Source organism: Ctenopharyngodon idella, chromosome 10, assembly GCF_019924925.1.
Source record: "Ctenopharyngodon idella isolate HZGC_01 chromosome 10, HZGC01, whole genome shotgun sequence".
NCBI lineage: Eukaryota > Metazoa > Chordata > Actinopteri > Cypriniformes > Xenocyprididae > Ctenopharyngodon > Ctenopharyngodon idella.
The window spans coordinates 407,185-423,715 of record NC_067229.1 but is presented as its reverse complement, the minus strand read 5'-3'; the positions used below and the strand labels follow the sequence as shown (position 1 = coordinate 423,715).

Below are 16,531 nucleotides of genomic sequence, written 5' to 3'. Positions count from 1 at the left end.
AGCAAAATTGATAAAATGTCAAAATTATGAATTATAATATAAATAGAAAGTCAAAATTAGGACATACTAAGTTATATTTATGAGACAAAAAAAGTCAAAATTATGAGCATAAATCGAAATTAGGACATACTAAATTTAAATTATGAGATGAAAAGTGACAAAAAAAAAATCAAAATTATGCCATAATGGCAATATAAGTGATAATTAGGACATACAAATTCATAATTTTGATATTATAACTAGGACATAAAAAGTCAAAATTATGCCATAAAAAGCGAAACTGACAAATTGTCAAAATTATGAGATTAAAAAGTTATGGCATAAGTAATAATTAGTACATACAAAGTAACAATTTTGCCATTTTATATTTTATATTATGAGATAAAATTATGATTTGAATTGAATTATGATTTACTGAAGCATGATTTTTTTCTAATGTGGGCTTCCATACTCATCACCTCATATTTGCTCTCTTATATAAGCGCATCTATGAATCTGTGTCCAGACATCACGAACAGCCCTAGATCGGTTGAAGCGTTCGGCGTGTGCTCAATTCACTCTTACCGGTTCGCGTGGGTCACTTTTTTGTGCTCTGTGCTGTTTTCACGACCGTCTCCGCCGTCTGTCTGCTGTTGTCCGAGCGTTTCTCCTCGGGCCGTTTGATCCAGCGCGCCCACCGCTGCAGAATCCCGCCGATCCTCCGCCGCAGTTTCCCGTGTCCGAGCGCCACCACCAGCGGACTGAAGCCCACGAAGAGCGAGGCCGAGAAGTGCGCCACGGTCAGCAGTCCCTCCTTGTGCTTCCCGCCGTTGTGGTTGTAGTAGGTGACGGCGGCGACCTGCAGCACCCAGCAGCCCACGAACAGCGCCACTAGAGCCATGATCACGTGACCCGCCTTCCTCTCGCTGGACACGTGCAGCTCGGCGGAGCCGGCGGCGGCCACCGCCCGGATGTGCTTGGCCAGCGCGTGCAGCGTCGCCAGGTTGGTGCCCACCATCAGGATCAGCGGCATGACCTCGTTGAGCGCCAGCGACGTGGAGGCGAAGGCGTAGCCCTGCTGGTCGGTGGGAAACTCCCACACACAGCCCAGCAGGGGGCGCGTGGTGCAGCTGATCACCATCAGCTCCACCGTGGCGTTTCCGCGCACGTGGGTGGTGTAGACCAGCGCCGGGAGGGAGAAGAGCAGGTTGACGGCCCACACGCCGGCCAGGAGCGCCCAGACGCGCAGACGCTCCTGCCGCTGACCCTGCGGACCCATGGAGACGTGCTGCCGCCGCAGGGTGGCGCAGTGGAAGCCGCTGAGGGCCAGCGTGACCCAGCAGCCCACCGCCCGCCACCACACCCACAGCAGCATGAAGACGCGGCACCAGCCGGACGACAGCCACACCTCCAGACCCAGATCCGACACGAAGATCGGCACCGTCCGGAAGACCGACGTCAGCAGGTTCGCCATGCACAGGTTGACCAGGATGGTGTCGGATGGCGGCAAGTGACGAGAGGAGCTTTCCTTAGAGCACTGAAACACCTGAAGAGAAAAGAGCGGGAAAAACTCTAAGAATCTCACGTCAACACGTCCAGGGCTGCGTTTCCCAGAAGCATCATAAGCCTCGAAGCGTTGCCACCAACGGTCTCTACGATCAATTTAGGCTTACGATGTTTTTGGGAAACGCAGCCCAGGTCATGCGTTTCTTATAGTAATAATAATAATAATAATATCTTTGTAAAGTCAGAATATCAAAAATCGGACAAACGGTCTCGGAGAAGTTAGAAAAAGTAGGTTTTGAAAGAAAATCGAAATGGCGGACAGGAAGTTTGGCAATGGTATCTGTTCTCGGCATGACCCAAGGAATCTCTTAAGACCAGTTAAAATAGGCTAATTTACTATAAGTTATTAGCATTTTTGCAAATTTCATTATAACTTTTGACCACAAGGTGGCGCTGCCCCGAAACTTTTTGAGTACTGTCAGGGCATAGTGCCGAAGACACATACTGAGTTTCGTAACGATTACGCTAATGTTCATAAAATACCGCATTTTATGACAAAATTCAAAATGGCCGACACCTAAAATGGCCAAAATGGGAAAGTTGGATATCATTCGACTCAGCATGATGCCCTGAATCTAATGAGACCACTTCTATGATAATTCTGATTTTTGTCATAATTTTGACTTTTCATATTTATGTCATAATTCTGACTTTTTCTCATTTTGACTTTTAATCTCATAAATATCGCTTTTTATGTAATAACTTTTACTTTTCATCTCATCTCACTTTTTTCTTGGTGATTCTCATTAGATTCTCTATACTTTAACACACTATTTTGTCCTAAAATGGGCTTCATGTTCTTTATACGAGATATAAAAATCAATATCCTACATCATTTTTTCCTTCTGATTCTTAAATTGAAGACTCTTCTGTGTGATTCACACTAATCATTAGTGTTAATAAACAAGTTTATCTTGAGTTTCTGATTGATCTGATGGTTTGATTCCTCTCTCTCTCACCACATAGATGACCAGAATGTTCCCTATGATGCCAGAGAAGACCAGCAGGCCGAAGAGGATGGCGTCCACCGTCAGCACCTCAGACATGTCTGTCTCTCTCACGTCTGTCTGTCCGTCTCCGCGTCCGTCCTGTCCATCGTGCGCGAGGCCGCGGGTCGTTGTGTCGCGCGCGTTCACATCAGCTCTGTATATAAACGCGAACGCACGCTCAGATGCGCAACCTCGTGTTTTCAGGCTCCATTAAACTTTGCAGTTATTCAGGCTTCTGAGGCCTTTGGGATTTTAATCTTTAATCAATTATTAAATGCCTGAGTGACGATAAACTCAGTCTAATGATAATGTGATTGTTGAACATCCAGTGAAAACTGGAGGAGGCTATAGAATGACCACTCTTTTTTATTGACTTAAATAATGATTTGATATGTTAATTTGTTGTCTTTTTATGTTTTTGTTTTATGAATTGATTTCTGTTTCATAGTTGTTTTTAGCATTTAATATGGTGTTTCGCCGCTAACAGGGAACGTTCTGGCAATGTTCTTTCAAAGTTGAACAAACGTTCTTCCAGAATGTTCGTCCAAATTAGGCTATCTGGTCTAATCCGGATATTTACTTCCAGAAATAAACCCATCCTAATTTACTGGAGTCTTATTAAATTCTGCGAGTGTAAAGTGCTGATGGAGATGGGCTCTTATACTCAGGGGTCTGATTAAACTGTCTGATTCTGCATGTTCCCATCATTAGGCGAAGCGCTGACTCAGTCCTCCAGATGAACACTCGTGTGTGTTTGTGTTTGTGTTTGACCAGCTTCACAATCACTGACTCAAATCATCTCATTCTGTCATGATGACGCGGAATATTTCATTCGCTCACTGGCCGCGCGCACGTCATTCTTACGCAGGTTTGTTCCCGCCTTTTTATTCACCTACCTTATTTTACATTGCTGATAAATTATTATAGTCTCCTCTTAATATTTATCGATCTCTGTGGTCTCTGAGAAGTGATTCAACATTGTGAATCACTGCTGATGAACACTAGATGGCGTCATATTCAAACAGGCGAACTGAAAACACACCGTGAAGAAGGAAAGAATAAACACTATAAACTAATGCTAAATTAAATACACAAAACTGAGTGTTCGTGAAGCTTTCCTCACACAGAAGAACAGAATCTTTATGGTGTTAGCTACTCATGTTTTTCAGGGTAGGTTTATTTTTATTTTTTTATTTTTAAGTCAAGAATTTATAACGTGATGGCCCGCATGTGTTTTCAGGTATTTTCAGTAAATCAATGAATATATTAAATTCGTGAGAAACACACAAAATCAAACCAACGGTTGTGTATTTGCTTCTTCTACTCCAATAATATCACAGAATGACCATTGTACGTGTCCAAAAACGTGAAATAAGCCTACATGGAAAACAACAACATGGTAGTAGATTCTTTTCGAAAATACTCAAATTTGTTACCAATAGATCTTCCTCAACTCGATCGTTGGTTAATTTAATTAATTAGAATGATTAATGACAGAGCATATTTCTAAAATTATAAGTCTGGTGCGTGACAGAGATATAGAGAGAATGAATGAAAAGCGAGAGGAAGTGTGATAATTAGTGATTAAACGCGCGCGCGCGCACAGACACATGCGCGCTCTCGTTCGGCGGCTGCAGCGGAAGGTTTTCTCTGAGGTAATCTTTATATTTCCATCTTTATTTCCATCAAATCCTTATCAGTCTGCTTAATAATGATATTCGAAGTTGTTAAGTTCGTCTTGTATTCAGAGATTCAGCCGTTATTGTTTATTGGAGGTCGGTGTGTGCAGCATGAGTCGGTGTTTTGAGTTCGGTTCATTCTGGGTTTTTTTTTTTTTTTGCAGGTCGTCGCGCGCATCTGTGTGATGGCGACCGCACGCGCTCCAGTATTCTCCGCATCTGTCCGCCGTTTGTGAACATATAAGCGATAAATCAGACATGGCAGGCCATCAGGGATCTGTTGTCCTCCGCTGCTGCTTCGCTGTTCTGCTGCTTCTCAGCAGTGCTTTACCGAACCGGACCAGCAGCGTCCGTGATGCGCAATACAGTAATAATACCAATAAATTCGACTCTGAGCGGATACCAAAGCTACAGGACAACAGCACTACTGTCAGACGGTGGCGTGTTCTGGGTGAAGTCGGACCGCTGTGCGCCTACCGCACTCTTGACGCAGGTGACCCCGGGCGTCTGTGCTTCCGGTACACCCTACCGGACTTCAGGTGCGCCGGTGCGTCCTGTCGACAGGTGAGCTCACCTGACGGACAGCTCACTGCCAACATCCTGTCCAACGGAAGCGTGTTTATTCAGTGGACGGCTCACGCCCCACCAAAGAGCCTCGCACCGGGGCAGGCGGGCGGCTTCAGGCTCAGCTGCTGGTGGAACGGCAGCTACACGCAGTTCGAATGCGCCGTTGTGCATTTAGGCAGCAGCTGCAGGGATTATTTACTCAACGAGCTGCACGCCAACGTGCCGTACCGCCTCTGCGTGCGGCCCTACGCCCTCGACCAGGCCGAAGCCTGCGTGGAGTTCAGCCTCCAGCCCAGCGGGATGCAGGACATCGTTATCGCCATGACAACAGTGGGCGGAGCCATCTGCGTGATGCTGGTCATCATTTGTCTGCTGGTGGCGTACATCACCGAAAACATCATGAACCCGACGCTGACGGCGCAGCACTCGCACAGATCACACCTACACACACACCTGTGAAAAGAAACATCGCTATCATCACGCAAACACACACCGTACAACTCAGGATCAGAAGCGAAGTGCAGAATTCGTACAGAAATGTTGCGCTGCTCCTGAGAGTAACACGACTTACACACAGGCTGTGTTCGGAATGGGATACTTTACTGAATATTGTGTACGATAATTCTTCAATAGTACACAATATCATCATGTTGCATGTGAGTGGCGTCCACTATGTTCTAAAAACGTTGTGGGAACACTGATTTGCAACGTTTCTAATGTGGCGTAATTTGAATGTTATTTAAAAGGTTACGCGAGTATAATAACCTTATTTTTACTCACAACGTACCATTGTTTGAACGTTTGTTTATTCGCAAAATTCCACGAACTTTAACGTCAACATTCAGCAAATATCAATGACATCATAAGGAATGTTGTTCTACGGACATTTTCTGTCAACATTATGATAACATTCATCACGTACAAATACGATCTTCTGAGGACGTTTTCTCTCAGCATCATGAGAACGCATATCAAATATTTTGATATTATAATTAGGACATAAAAAGTCAAAATTAGATAAAAGTTAAAATTATGGCATAAAAACGAAATTGACAATGTCAAAATTATGAATTATAACATACTAAGTGATAATTATGACAAAAAGTCAAAATTAGGACATACTAAGTCAATTATGAGATAAAAATCAAAATTGAGACCAAAAAAAAAAAAAATCTAAATTATGGCAATATAAGTGATAATTAGTACATACAAAGTAACATTTTTAACAGTTTATATCGTAACTAGGACACAAAAAGTCAAAATTATGACATAAAAAGTTGAAATTATGACAAAATGTAAAAATTATGACACTAAATCAGAATTATGAGAATAAAAAGTCAAAATTATGGCATCATAGCAATATAAGTGATAATTAGGACATGCAAAGTCATCATTTTGGTATTATAACTAGGACATAAAAAAAGTCAAAATTATGAATTATAACATACTAAGTGATAATTATGACAAAAAGTCAAAATTAGGACATACTAAGTCATAATTATGAAATAAAAGTCAAAATTATGGCATAAAAGTTTGAAATTATGACAAAAAGTCAAAATTAGGACAGTTTTAATTATGAGATGAAAAGTTGAAATTGTGATAAAAAAATCAAAACTGAGATTAAAAAGTCAAAATTACGGCATTATAGCAATATAAGTGATAATTAAGAAATGCAAAGTCATCATTTTGATATAACTAGGACATAAAATATCAAAATCATGAGATAAAAGTCAAAAGTATTTTGACAGAGATATTGACAAAATGTAAAAATTATGAATTATAACACAGAAAGTCAAAATTAGGACATACTAAGTCATAATTATGAGATAAAAGTCAAAATTATGAGCATAAATTAAAATCAGGACATACTAAGTCTAAATGATGAGATGAAAAGTTGAAATTGTGACAAAAAAATCAAAATGATGAAATTTAAAAGTCAAATTGTGGCATAAAAAGCGAAACTGACAAAATGTCAAAATTGTGAGATTTAAAAGTTATGGCATTATAACATACAAAGTAACAGTGTTGACATTTTATATCACAACTAGGACCTAAAAAGTCAACATTGTTATCTCATGAGAACGTTCAAGTAAAATCAACGTCGTTCCAAGAACATTGTTCTAAGGATGTTTTCTCTCAGCATGCTCATGATGTTGAAAGAAAACCAAGAACATTTTACCTAACATGTACATAACCTTCAGAAAACGTTGTGGGAACGTTGCCTGTTAGCTGGACGGTTCTTAGAGAATAAATTTTTAGTGGAGTTTAAAGTGTTACCAGTTCAAATAATGAGTTGAGAATGAAATGAGATTACTTTCATCACACTCAAAATGGAGGTCAAGTCAAACACAGTGCATTGTGGGACACGGTATACTGCAGCAATAGTAGAAATAATATTGCAGTATGCTATTCCGAACATAGCCATACACTATATCCCGACAAGCTTTTTTCCTGTGTTTATGTGCATTTTCATCTATAGTCTCGTTTAATAATCCCGTTTACCAAATACTGTGCACTCACTGATGTTTAGACTGATAGCTATAAATATTTGTTTTAGAAATGCAAGTCATTGGATCTGTAACTGCATATGATGACTTCATGTAAGGTAATAATGAAGATTTTTAAGTGATCTGACTAGTATTAAGAAAAGCTGCTTTCCTTTTATTAGAAGGATGCTGTAGTTTTGTACTCTAATGTTCTGTGTGTCAAATCCAATAATTTACAGTATGCCTTATCTTTACACAAAGTTATTAATATGAGTTAGTAATATTCACCAAACTAAGGACCCGCTGACTGGCTGAACAGTCGTTTGAATACTGTGCTTTTTCTCTGTAATACAAACCTTTTGTGTCAATAAACGAGGGGTGAATTTAATTAAGTTTTATTGCTTTTTTTGCTTTTTATATACACAAATCACACTGCCATCCAATAGCAAAATGAAGTATGATAAAGACATCACAGGAACCTTTTCGTACCATATAATACGTCATTTTGATTCGCTTTTGTGAGGCTCCGCCCACCCCTCCTCCCCCTATTGTGACGCCTCACTGACAGCTGCGCAGCTCATCCGCCATTTTCTTCCCCTCAGCGGATCCGTGAGGAGCTGTAGAACCGAGCTCTCGTGCCGAATCGTTCCCCTCAAACTCGCTCCACTCTCACCGGGCTTTAGCTAGCGATGCCGGCCCATCCGCTGCGTGTCGCGGTCGTGTGCTCCAGCAACCAGAACCGCAGCATGGAAGCGCACAACATCCTGAGGTAACGACGAGAAAAAAACGAGCCGAACCCAGCCGAACTTGAGCCCAACGTTCTGCCGGTTTCTTTATCATTTCGTCGTTCTGTATTTTCGGATGGTCCAAAAGCGGATCGCGGTCGTCATATCGCGAGAAACGAACCGAGGGGGAATCACGAGAATCGTTACATAAACATATTTTATATTTACGCTAGTTTACAGAAAAGAAACGCGTCGAGAAACACGGAAGCAGATGAGGATCTTCTAAAAACGTGAAATCGAAAAAAGACAAAACGAGAAAGTTCTGGAACAAACTAGTCGGACCAACGAAATTATAAAAAGACTTTTATTTATTAATACTGGGGTAATGATGGTTCCCTTACAAAAACGCAGTACTATGGTACAGTGATGCCATCAGATGGTAATACCGTGGTACTGATCCATTACATATTTATGGTACTTGAGAGAATACCAGTACATGGTACCATTTTGTTAGCTATAGATAAAATTAGTATGAAAATCTCAGGTGAGTCTAGTGTTTATTTTCAGTGGCTGGTTGCATAAACTGCTTAGACTCGTTTTAAAAAGCTAGTCATTATAACTTTTTTCTTCAAGACTCGTCATAACGTTTTAAAGTCAGTTATAATAAGGTAGATTAGAAAAGATTAGTCTTTTGTCTAACTATTAGTTCTTAAAGGGTTAGTTCACTTCTGAATTCACATTTCATGATAATTTACTCTCCTCCATGTCATCCAAGATGTTTATGTCTTTCTTTCTTCAGTGGAAAAGAAATGAAGGTTTTTGAGGAAAACATTCCAGGATTTTTCTCCATATAGTGGACTTCACTGGGGTTCAACGGGTTGAAGGTCCAAATGTCAGTTTCAGTGCAGCTTCAAAGAGCTCTACATGATCCCAGACGAGGAATAAGAGTCTCATCTAGAGAAACCATCGGCCATTTTATAAAAAAAATAAAAATTATATACTTTTTAACCACAAATGCTCGTCTTGCACTGCTCTGTGATGCTCCACGCATTACGTAATCATGTTGGAAAGGTCACGCAGAAGTACCGCGGTAGGGTGAAAAACTCCATCTCATTTTCTCCTCCAACTTCAAAATTGTTTTACCTTTTTTTTTTTTGTAAAGGCCGTTCGCTTTGTAAACACTGGATCGGTACTTCTGCCTACGTCACGCGTGACCTTTCCAACATGATTACGTAATGCGTGGAGCATCACAGAGCAGTGCAAGACGAGCATTTGTGCTTAAAAAGTATATAGTTTATTTATTTTATTTTATTTTTTTTTAGAAAATGTCCGATGGTTTCTCTAGATAAGACTCTTATTCCTCGTCTGGGATCATGTAGAGCTCTTTGAAGCTGCACTGAAACTGACATTTGGACCTTCAACCCGTTGAACCCCAGTGAAGTCCACTATATGGAGAAAAATCCTGGAATGTTTTCCTCAAAAACCTTCATTTCTTTTCCACTGAAGAAAGAAAGACATGAACATCTTGGATGACATGGGGGTGAGTAAATTATCAGGAAATGTGAATTCAGAAGTGAACTAACCCTTTAAGACACAATCTAGGCTAGTTTACGCAACTGTCCCCAGGTTTATCTAGATGAGGTAATTGATCTCAGGTAAGTCGACACAGGTTGAACAGGATTTTTTTTCACGTCTGTTCTGTCCACATGTGTTTGCTGTTCTGATCTGTTGTGATTTCTCACCGTCTCTCTTGTTATTTCTCCAGCAAGCGAGGGTTTGATGTGCGATCCTTTGGCACGGGAACCCATGTGAAACTCCCAGGACCTGCTCCGGACAAACCCAACATTTACGACTTCAAAACCACTTATGAGCAGATGTACAACGACTTGGTCCGTAAAGACAAGGAACTGTATCCCTAGCGCATACACAGAAATACATCTGACAGATCTGCACAGAAGGACCCCCAAAAAAGAGACGAAACCCTTGATTGATTAATATATTGATTATTTGACAGGAAACATGAACACTGACGAAGCTTAAAGGGTTAGTTCACGCCAAAATGTAATTTCTGTCATTAATTACTCTCCCTCATGTCGTTCCACACCCGTAAGACCTTCGTTCATCTTCAGAACACAAATTAAGATATTTTTGATGAAATCCGAGAGGTTTATGACTCATCCATAGACAGCAATATAATCAACACTTTCAAGGTCCAGAAAGGTACTAAAGACATCGTTAAAACAGTCATGTGACTGCAGTGGTTCAACCTTAATGTTATGAAGAGACGAGAATACTTTTTGTGCGCAAAAACAAAACAAAAATAACAACTTTATTCAACAATCTTTTCTCTTCTGTGTCATTTTCATACGTTGTTTACGTCCAGCGCTTCCAGGTTCTACGTCAGAACGCCGACTCATTATTGGCCGACTCCTGCATCAGCATCACGCATACATCGTGCTGATCACGTGATCAGCTTCGGCCAATACTGAGCCGGCATTCTGACGTAAACACGGAAGCTTCACTGTTACTGCAATAAGGATAATGACAGGGAAGAGAAGAGATTGTTGAATAAAGTTGTTATTTTTGTTTTGTTTTTGCGCACAAAGTATTCTCGTCTCTTCATAACATTAAGGTTGAACCACTGCAGTCACATGACTGTTTTAACGATGTCTTTAGTACCTTCCTGGACCTTGAAAGTGTTGATTATATTGCTGTCTATGGACGAGTCATACACCTCTCGGATTTCATCAAAAATATCTTAATTTGTGTTCTGAAGATGAGCGAAGGTCTTACGGGTGTGAAACGACATGAGGGTGAGAAATTATTCACAGAAATTACATTTTGGCGTGAACTAACCCTTTAAAGTGACTCAAGGCCTGTTTACACCAAGGGCGATATGGATATAGGTTTAAAAATCGTTCTAAATGTAAAAGGTTAGAGTGCACTTCACAACTACAATGTTTAAAACGATATTGTCTGCTGTTGTGAACGCTAATATAGTTATAATTATCGTTCTTGTTGTGAACAGCCCTTTATCTTAGGAACTGCAACATAATGCATGGCTTTTGTCTTTTAATGAGCTCCTTTCCCACGTGGAATAATCCTCACATTACATTTACACATTCGGCAGGTGCAAAGCGACATTCACTGTGTTTGATCAGTTCTTGCTTTCCCTGGGAATCGAACCCATGACCTTAGTGCTGCTAGTGCCATCTACCGTTTGAAGGGACATTTAAAGGTACAGTTCATCCAAAAATTATCATTCTCTCGCCCTCATGTCGTTCCAAAGCTATGTCTTACTTCCTTCTGTGGAACATTAATAACGAAGGTGTATTGAAGAACATCAATGGGGTCAAAAATTTGGTTCCCAACATTCTTCAAAATATCTCCTTTTGTGTTCCACAGAAGTAGTTCAGTCACAGAGATTTGAAACAACGTGAGTAAATGAAGGCCGAATGACCGTTTTCCCTTAAAGGGGTAGTTCATCCAAAAATGAAAATTCTGTCATTGTTGAACACAAAAGATATTTTAGAGAATGTTGGTAACCAGACATGTGACGGCACCCATTGACTTCCATAATAGTCAAAATTATTGCCATCAACTGTTTGGTTACCAACATTTTTCAAAGTTATCTTCTTTTATGTTCAACAGAAGAAAGAGACTCATACAGGTTTGGAACAACATGAGGGTGAGCAAGTAAACGTTGTTTCATTTTTGATGAACTATCCCTTTAAATCCACCCAATGACCTTTATTGCGAAAACGAAGGAAAGAATACGATCAAATTCATTGTCAAAGAGGCAAATGTGTAATACAGTATCATGGCCAGTAATTTTTCTCTGTTCGGTTCAATCTACTCAGTTTTTTGGCTATGTTTCGATGAAAATAGAGCGGCTGTTGTCTTTTCCAGAACTCTGATTCATTGGCTTCATGTGAAAGCGGATCACACAGATTTATTCCGCTCGCGTCACACATGATGAATCAGACCGGCGTGTGAATGTAAGCCGTTTGATGATCTCTAGTCAACTCGTTTAGCCAGAACAATTCAAACTGAAGCACAGGAGTCATGTGAAGAAAGAGCGAACCATGGTCTGTTAGAGCAGATTGGGCCGTACGCATCCGACAACTACAAACTCACTATCTTATTTGTTCTTTTGCTGTTTTATAAAGTATATTTGGGCGTTTGATGGCAAACCCGTCACCTGTAGATGATGTAGGATTTGGTCACAGTTCTTCGGGCGATCAGATGCAAAATAATTGTTTAGGACACTTATTTTATTTAAAGTTATTTTTAAGTGTCGAGTCGGGCATCACTAGTACTGGTCCTCGTTTATTATCTTTATTACTAGTGTTAGTGCTCCAGACATCAGCGGTTCTGTTATCCTAGTATTTTTGTTTTATTTTACAGTTAAAACATCTATAACTGGAGATTTTATTTAAGGAAGCAAAACATTTTTCTTCTTTTGTACAGGTCCATTTTGTCTTTTTTAAACACATTAGAAACGAAGTGGAAAAAGTCTGCCAAAATACACTAGTGTTCAAGAAAACAAGTCTTAATATCTTACGCAGTGCTGCTTCAAGAGTACGTTTAAGGATTTGTTGATATTTTTAACTAGACATAAACAACTCTTTTGTTTAGACTTTTCACCTGATGAATGATAAAATGAGTGAAAAATCTTGCCTTTTAATTTTTTTTGTTTTAATAAACCATACTTGCATAAAAATGAATGTTCCAGAAACTGGATTTTCAGTGGAAAATTGAAACTCTTTTTCAAATCTAAGCTTTTGCTGTTTAAAATACATCATAATTTAATCTTTACCAGCCTCATTTTGTTAACACGAACGACGGCAGGTTTATTTGGTTTTCCCTGACATAATTTCTGTTTGTGATCGCCTCATGAATGCTTATTTACATTTTGTCTCGCACATTGTTTTATTCACCAATGAAATTAAATGGATTCATCCTAACAGTGGCATAGTTCAGACTAATATGTTAATGTGTCTGGACACTGACATGCAGAAGTGATTTCCACAGGTTGACCAGCAGATGGCGCTAGTGTATGAGTTTGCACTGTTTTAACCCTTGGTAAACATGGCAGTTAGTTTGATGTGAGAATGTGATGCTCTGTCTGTCTGTTGTCTTCCTTGACCGCTGATCCTCCTCAGATACACACAGAATGGCATCTTACACATGTTAGACCGCAACAAGCGCATTAAGACACGACCCTGAACGCTTCCAGAGCTGCAAAGACCAGTTTGACCTGGTCATCACCTGCGAGGAGCGCGTGTACGACCAGGTGCTGGAGGGTGAGGAGACGTCTGAACACATCTGTTAAGTTACGTCAGCATCACGAGCTCCTAAATAACCCCGTGCGTCTCTTTCAGACCTGAACTCGCGCGAGCAGGAGACCTTTCAGCCGGTGCACGTCATCAACGTGGACATTCAGGACAACCACGAGGAGGCCACGCTGGGAGCCTTCCTCATCTGTGAACTGTGCCAGTGTGTGAGTAGAGCTCAGGCCCGTTCACACCTGACTAACGATAAGAGTCCACAGCTATAAACATTGACAGCCAATCAGAATCCATCCTGCTTTTAAAGAGCATTTCATGCAGCAGACGTCGAAACTGAACGATACCGTCCGCTGGTGTGGATGTTAATGTAGTTGTTGTTCTAGGTGTGAACGGCCTTTAAACACGTGAGCTTCGTTCACAAATCCTTCTCATCTGAAAATTCTCAATTTTCATGGATGTAAAATTGTTGCGTTCAGTTCACAAAACCTTTATTTTTTCACAATTTACAATTTCATGTACTTTCATAAAACCATTCTTACACACGTCGTTAAATTTACGTAAGAATGGTTTGATGATTGTTCATGAAATCTGGGTTTGTTATAGTTAAGTAAACTTTAAAAAAAAAAAGCGTTTTTGTTAGTTGAAATAAACTAACTGAAATAAAGAAACATTTTATTTCAGCTAGTTGCCAAGGCAACTTCTCATTTTCATTTATTTTAACTTAATGTAAAACTGAAAAAAACAAAAGCAACTAATAAAACACATTAAAACAAAATATTAAATAAAAACTGATCCAAAATATTAAAAACTAATAGTATATTACAGTATGAAATGTGTAAATTGTCGATAAAACTGCTGATGTTAATTAAATTTACGCAAGATGGTTTTATCAGTTTACACATTTCCTGTACGTTCATCAAGCCATTCGTACGCAAGTTTAGCACAACATTTCTGTAAGAATAACTTTAAGAAGAATACAAGTTTCAAGAACATTTGTGTAACTTTCTTACGTAAATATTCACATTAAGGGCCTCATTCATGAAACTTTCATAAATATGAGTAAATTCGGAGTAGTTTGCGCACAAAACGGACCTTCGCTGATTCACAAACGCTTCGTAAACATCAGATTTGATAGCTAAATGTGAATGTTAATGAATTCCAATCATTCATAAATGGGACGCTCATTCATAATTAGCATAATCCCTGCATATGAATTAAAACTACGTAAATGACGTGCCCAGGAACGCTGTGGAATCTTCCGCACTCCCGTCTCAGGTTTGGCTCCAGTATATTGCATAAATGCAGAAGTTATTAATAAGCCATATGCCTAACTATAAATATATTTAATTATCGAAAGCGTTTTTAGCCAGCTGGTGCTCTTCTGAAAACGTCCAGCTGGTGGCGCTTGAGAGTGATTTGAGGCGCAGTGTTTTTCCCGCTGAGACGTTTTGGTCGCTATGATGATGTTCGTGAATACGAAAATTTACGTCAGAACGGTTTCGAACGATTTACACATTCTTTCTGCTCGTGTTTCGTGAATGTGTGCTGACTTACAAAAAGGTTTACAAACAACGTACGCGTTCGTTCTGCTCGCGTTCCATAACAGCCTTGTTGTGTAAATGATCGCATTCAGTTAAAATGGTTTTAACAACAATTTACGTGGAATTCGTTCTGCTCGGGTTTCATGTTTGCTTGTCGAAATGTTCTTACGCAAATTTTCACAATCCGTGCAGGGTAGAATATTTGTCAAGAATACAATAATTTGGCTCGTTGTGTGAACTTTCATGTAATATTTTTTTTTCCATTTTTCGTGGCGTTTTGTGTGTAATTGTGTTTTGATCTGTCCGTCTCTCTCAGATTCAACACACTGACGACATGGAGAACGAGATCGATGAACTTCTGCAGGAGTTTGAGGACAAAAGCCACAGACCGTTCCTTCACACCGTCTGCTTCTACTGACCCGCGCTGAACGCCGTCGTCAGGCTGGTGGCCATGGCAGCGCCCTCATTTACATGCAGAAACTCTCACGTGACGTGACGCGCACAGAGCTCGGTCAGGACTGTAACTCTGGCGCCGGCGGTCACGTGACTCTCTCTCTCATTCTGTTTACTGTCAACACAAACCTCAGCAGCGCCAGCCGCTCTGCGCAGACTCGACACAAGGTCGTGAGATGTTTTGACACTGAATGCTGAACTGAACAGAGAGAAGGATCTAGACATGAGCGTTCAGTTCTTGACCTGCAGCGCTGCCAACAAACCCATTAGTGACAAAACCCTCAGAGTTAATAATAATAATAAGGGTTTTCTTGCATTTAAAGGGTCTGTTGCAGCCCGACTGTATCTGATCACGTTTAAAAAGATGTTTTATTTAGAGGATGTAATGTTTAATAACTCAGATGGGCAGATGGGATGTGTTATCTTTTGAGTTTCTCATGAATTTCTTTCATCGTTATTTAAACATGGGATTTGATACCTATTGATCATATTTTTTTTGGTTTTTTTTGTTTTCCCTTTAATTTTGCAAATGAAAGGACGATTCTGTAATTGTACCTGAAGCAGCCCAGAGTGCCTGAAATTATTCTTGTAAATATTGCGCTATAAATGAATGAATGAATGAATAAAGCGTCGATGAATCTCAGTGAACGTGTTTGTTTTTTATTATATATGGACCATTCCTCAGAATTGGTGCAATCTGCTGTCCCACAACCAAAAAACACATTTAAAAAGCATTTAAGTAATTTTAGATGTTTACTAAGATCCTTCTATTATCTACTAAATCCACAATAATATTTAAAATATCAGTAAGATTAATATATATAAAATCATCATTTATTGGGTATTTTCAAATAGGAGGTGTCTGTCCCGAACCCTGAGCCCTAAATTTTTTCCATTGCTGTTCTTAAAAAATGTTTAAAAAAATGTTTATTTTATATTTTATTTTTAAATCATGAAACTTTATGTAAAATAAACGTGTCACTACCGAAACAGTGTGTGTTTTTCATTGTCTGAGACTGATTTTAACACACTTCTACATTTCTGATCAGGAAATATTACTGTGTCCCTCCCTCTCATATGCTGTGTTCGAAATTGCGGTTTCGAACACAGCCATAGTCTCTTTCACAGTAGATAGGTCCATCATTCTGAGTTAAATGTGTTCAGAAGTCTGAAAATCTGTGTGGAACTTTAAGGAACGTCACTAACAAACACCTTTTTCTGCAATTAAGCAAACTTTTTGGGTGTTATTCCATTA

The 16,531-nt window shown here is 39.7% G+C and overlaps 3 protein-coding genes across 4 annotated transcripts; 2 read left to right on the top strand and 1 right to left on the bottom strand.

The window, feature by feature from the left end:
• Positions 1-360: 360 nt before the first annotated feature.
• Positions 361-3,156, bottom strand: LOC127521372 (olfactory receptor class A-like protein 4). The gene is made up of 2 exons (XM_051910597.1): positions 2,505-3,156; positions 361-1,525 (listed from the first exon to the last, which is right to left on the bottom strand). Exons 1-2 carry the CDS (start codon positions 2,589-2,591, stop codon positions 578-580), a joined length of 1,035 nt encoding a protein of 344 aa, XP_051766557.1. The 5' UTR covers positions 2,592-3,156; the 3' UTR covers positions 361-577.
• A 409-nt stretch (positions 3,157-3,565) lies between these two features.
• Positions 3,566-15,919, top strand: fndc10 (fibronectin type III domain containing 10). 2 transcript variants are annotated; one of them, XM_051910581.1, is made up of 6 exons: positions 3,566-3,704; positions 4,378-8,035; positions 9,757-9,900; positions 13,157-13,297; positions 13,376-13,494; positions 15,140-15,919. In XM_051910581.1, the coding sequence occupies exon 2, from the start codon at positions 4,472-4,474 to the stop codon at positions 5,237-5,239; it is 768 nt and encodes a 255-aa protein (XP_051766541.1). In that variant the 5' UTR covers positions 3,566-3,704; positions 4,378-4,471; the 3' UTR covers positions 5,240-8,035; positions 9,757-9,900; positions 13,157-13,297; positions 13,376-13,494; positions 15,140-15,919. The 2 variants fall into 2 exon arrangements, with proteins under 2 accessions (XP_051766541.1, XP_051766540.1); XM_051910580.1 differs by lacking the exon at positions 3,566-3,704 and adding an exon at positions 3,758-4,189.
• Positions 7,809-15,919, top strand: ssu72 (SSU72 homolog, RNA polymerase II CTD phosphatase). Its single transcript, XM_051910582.1, is given in 6 exon segments — positions 7,809-8,035; positions 9,757-9,900; positions 13,157-13,214; positions 13,216-13,297; positions 13,376-13,494; positions 15,140-15,919. Coding segments are annotated over 6 exon segments (585 nt in total). The 5' UTR covers positions 7,809-7,955; the 3' UTR covers positions 15,242-15,919.
• Positions 15,920-16,531: the final 612 nt, after the last annotated feature.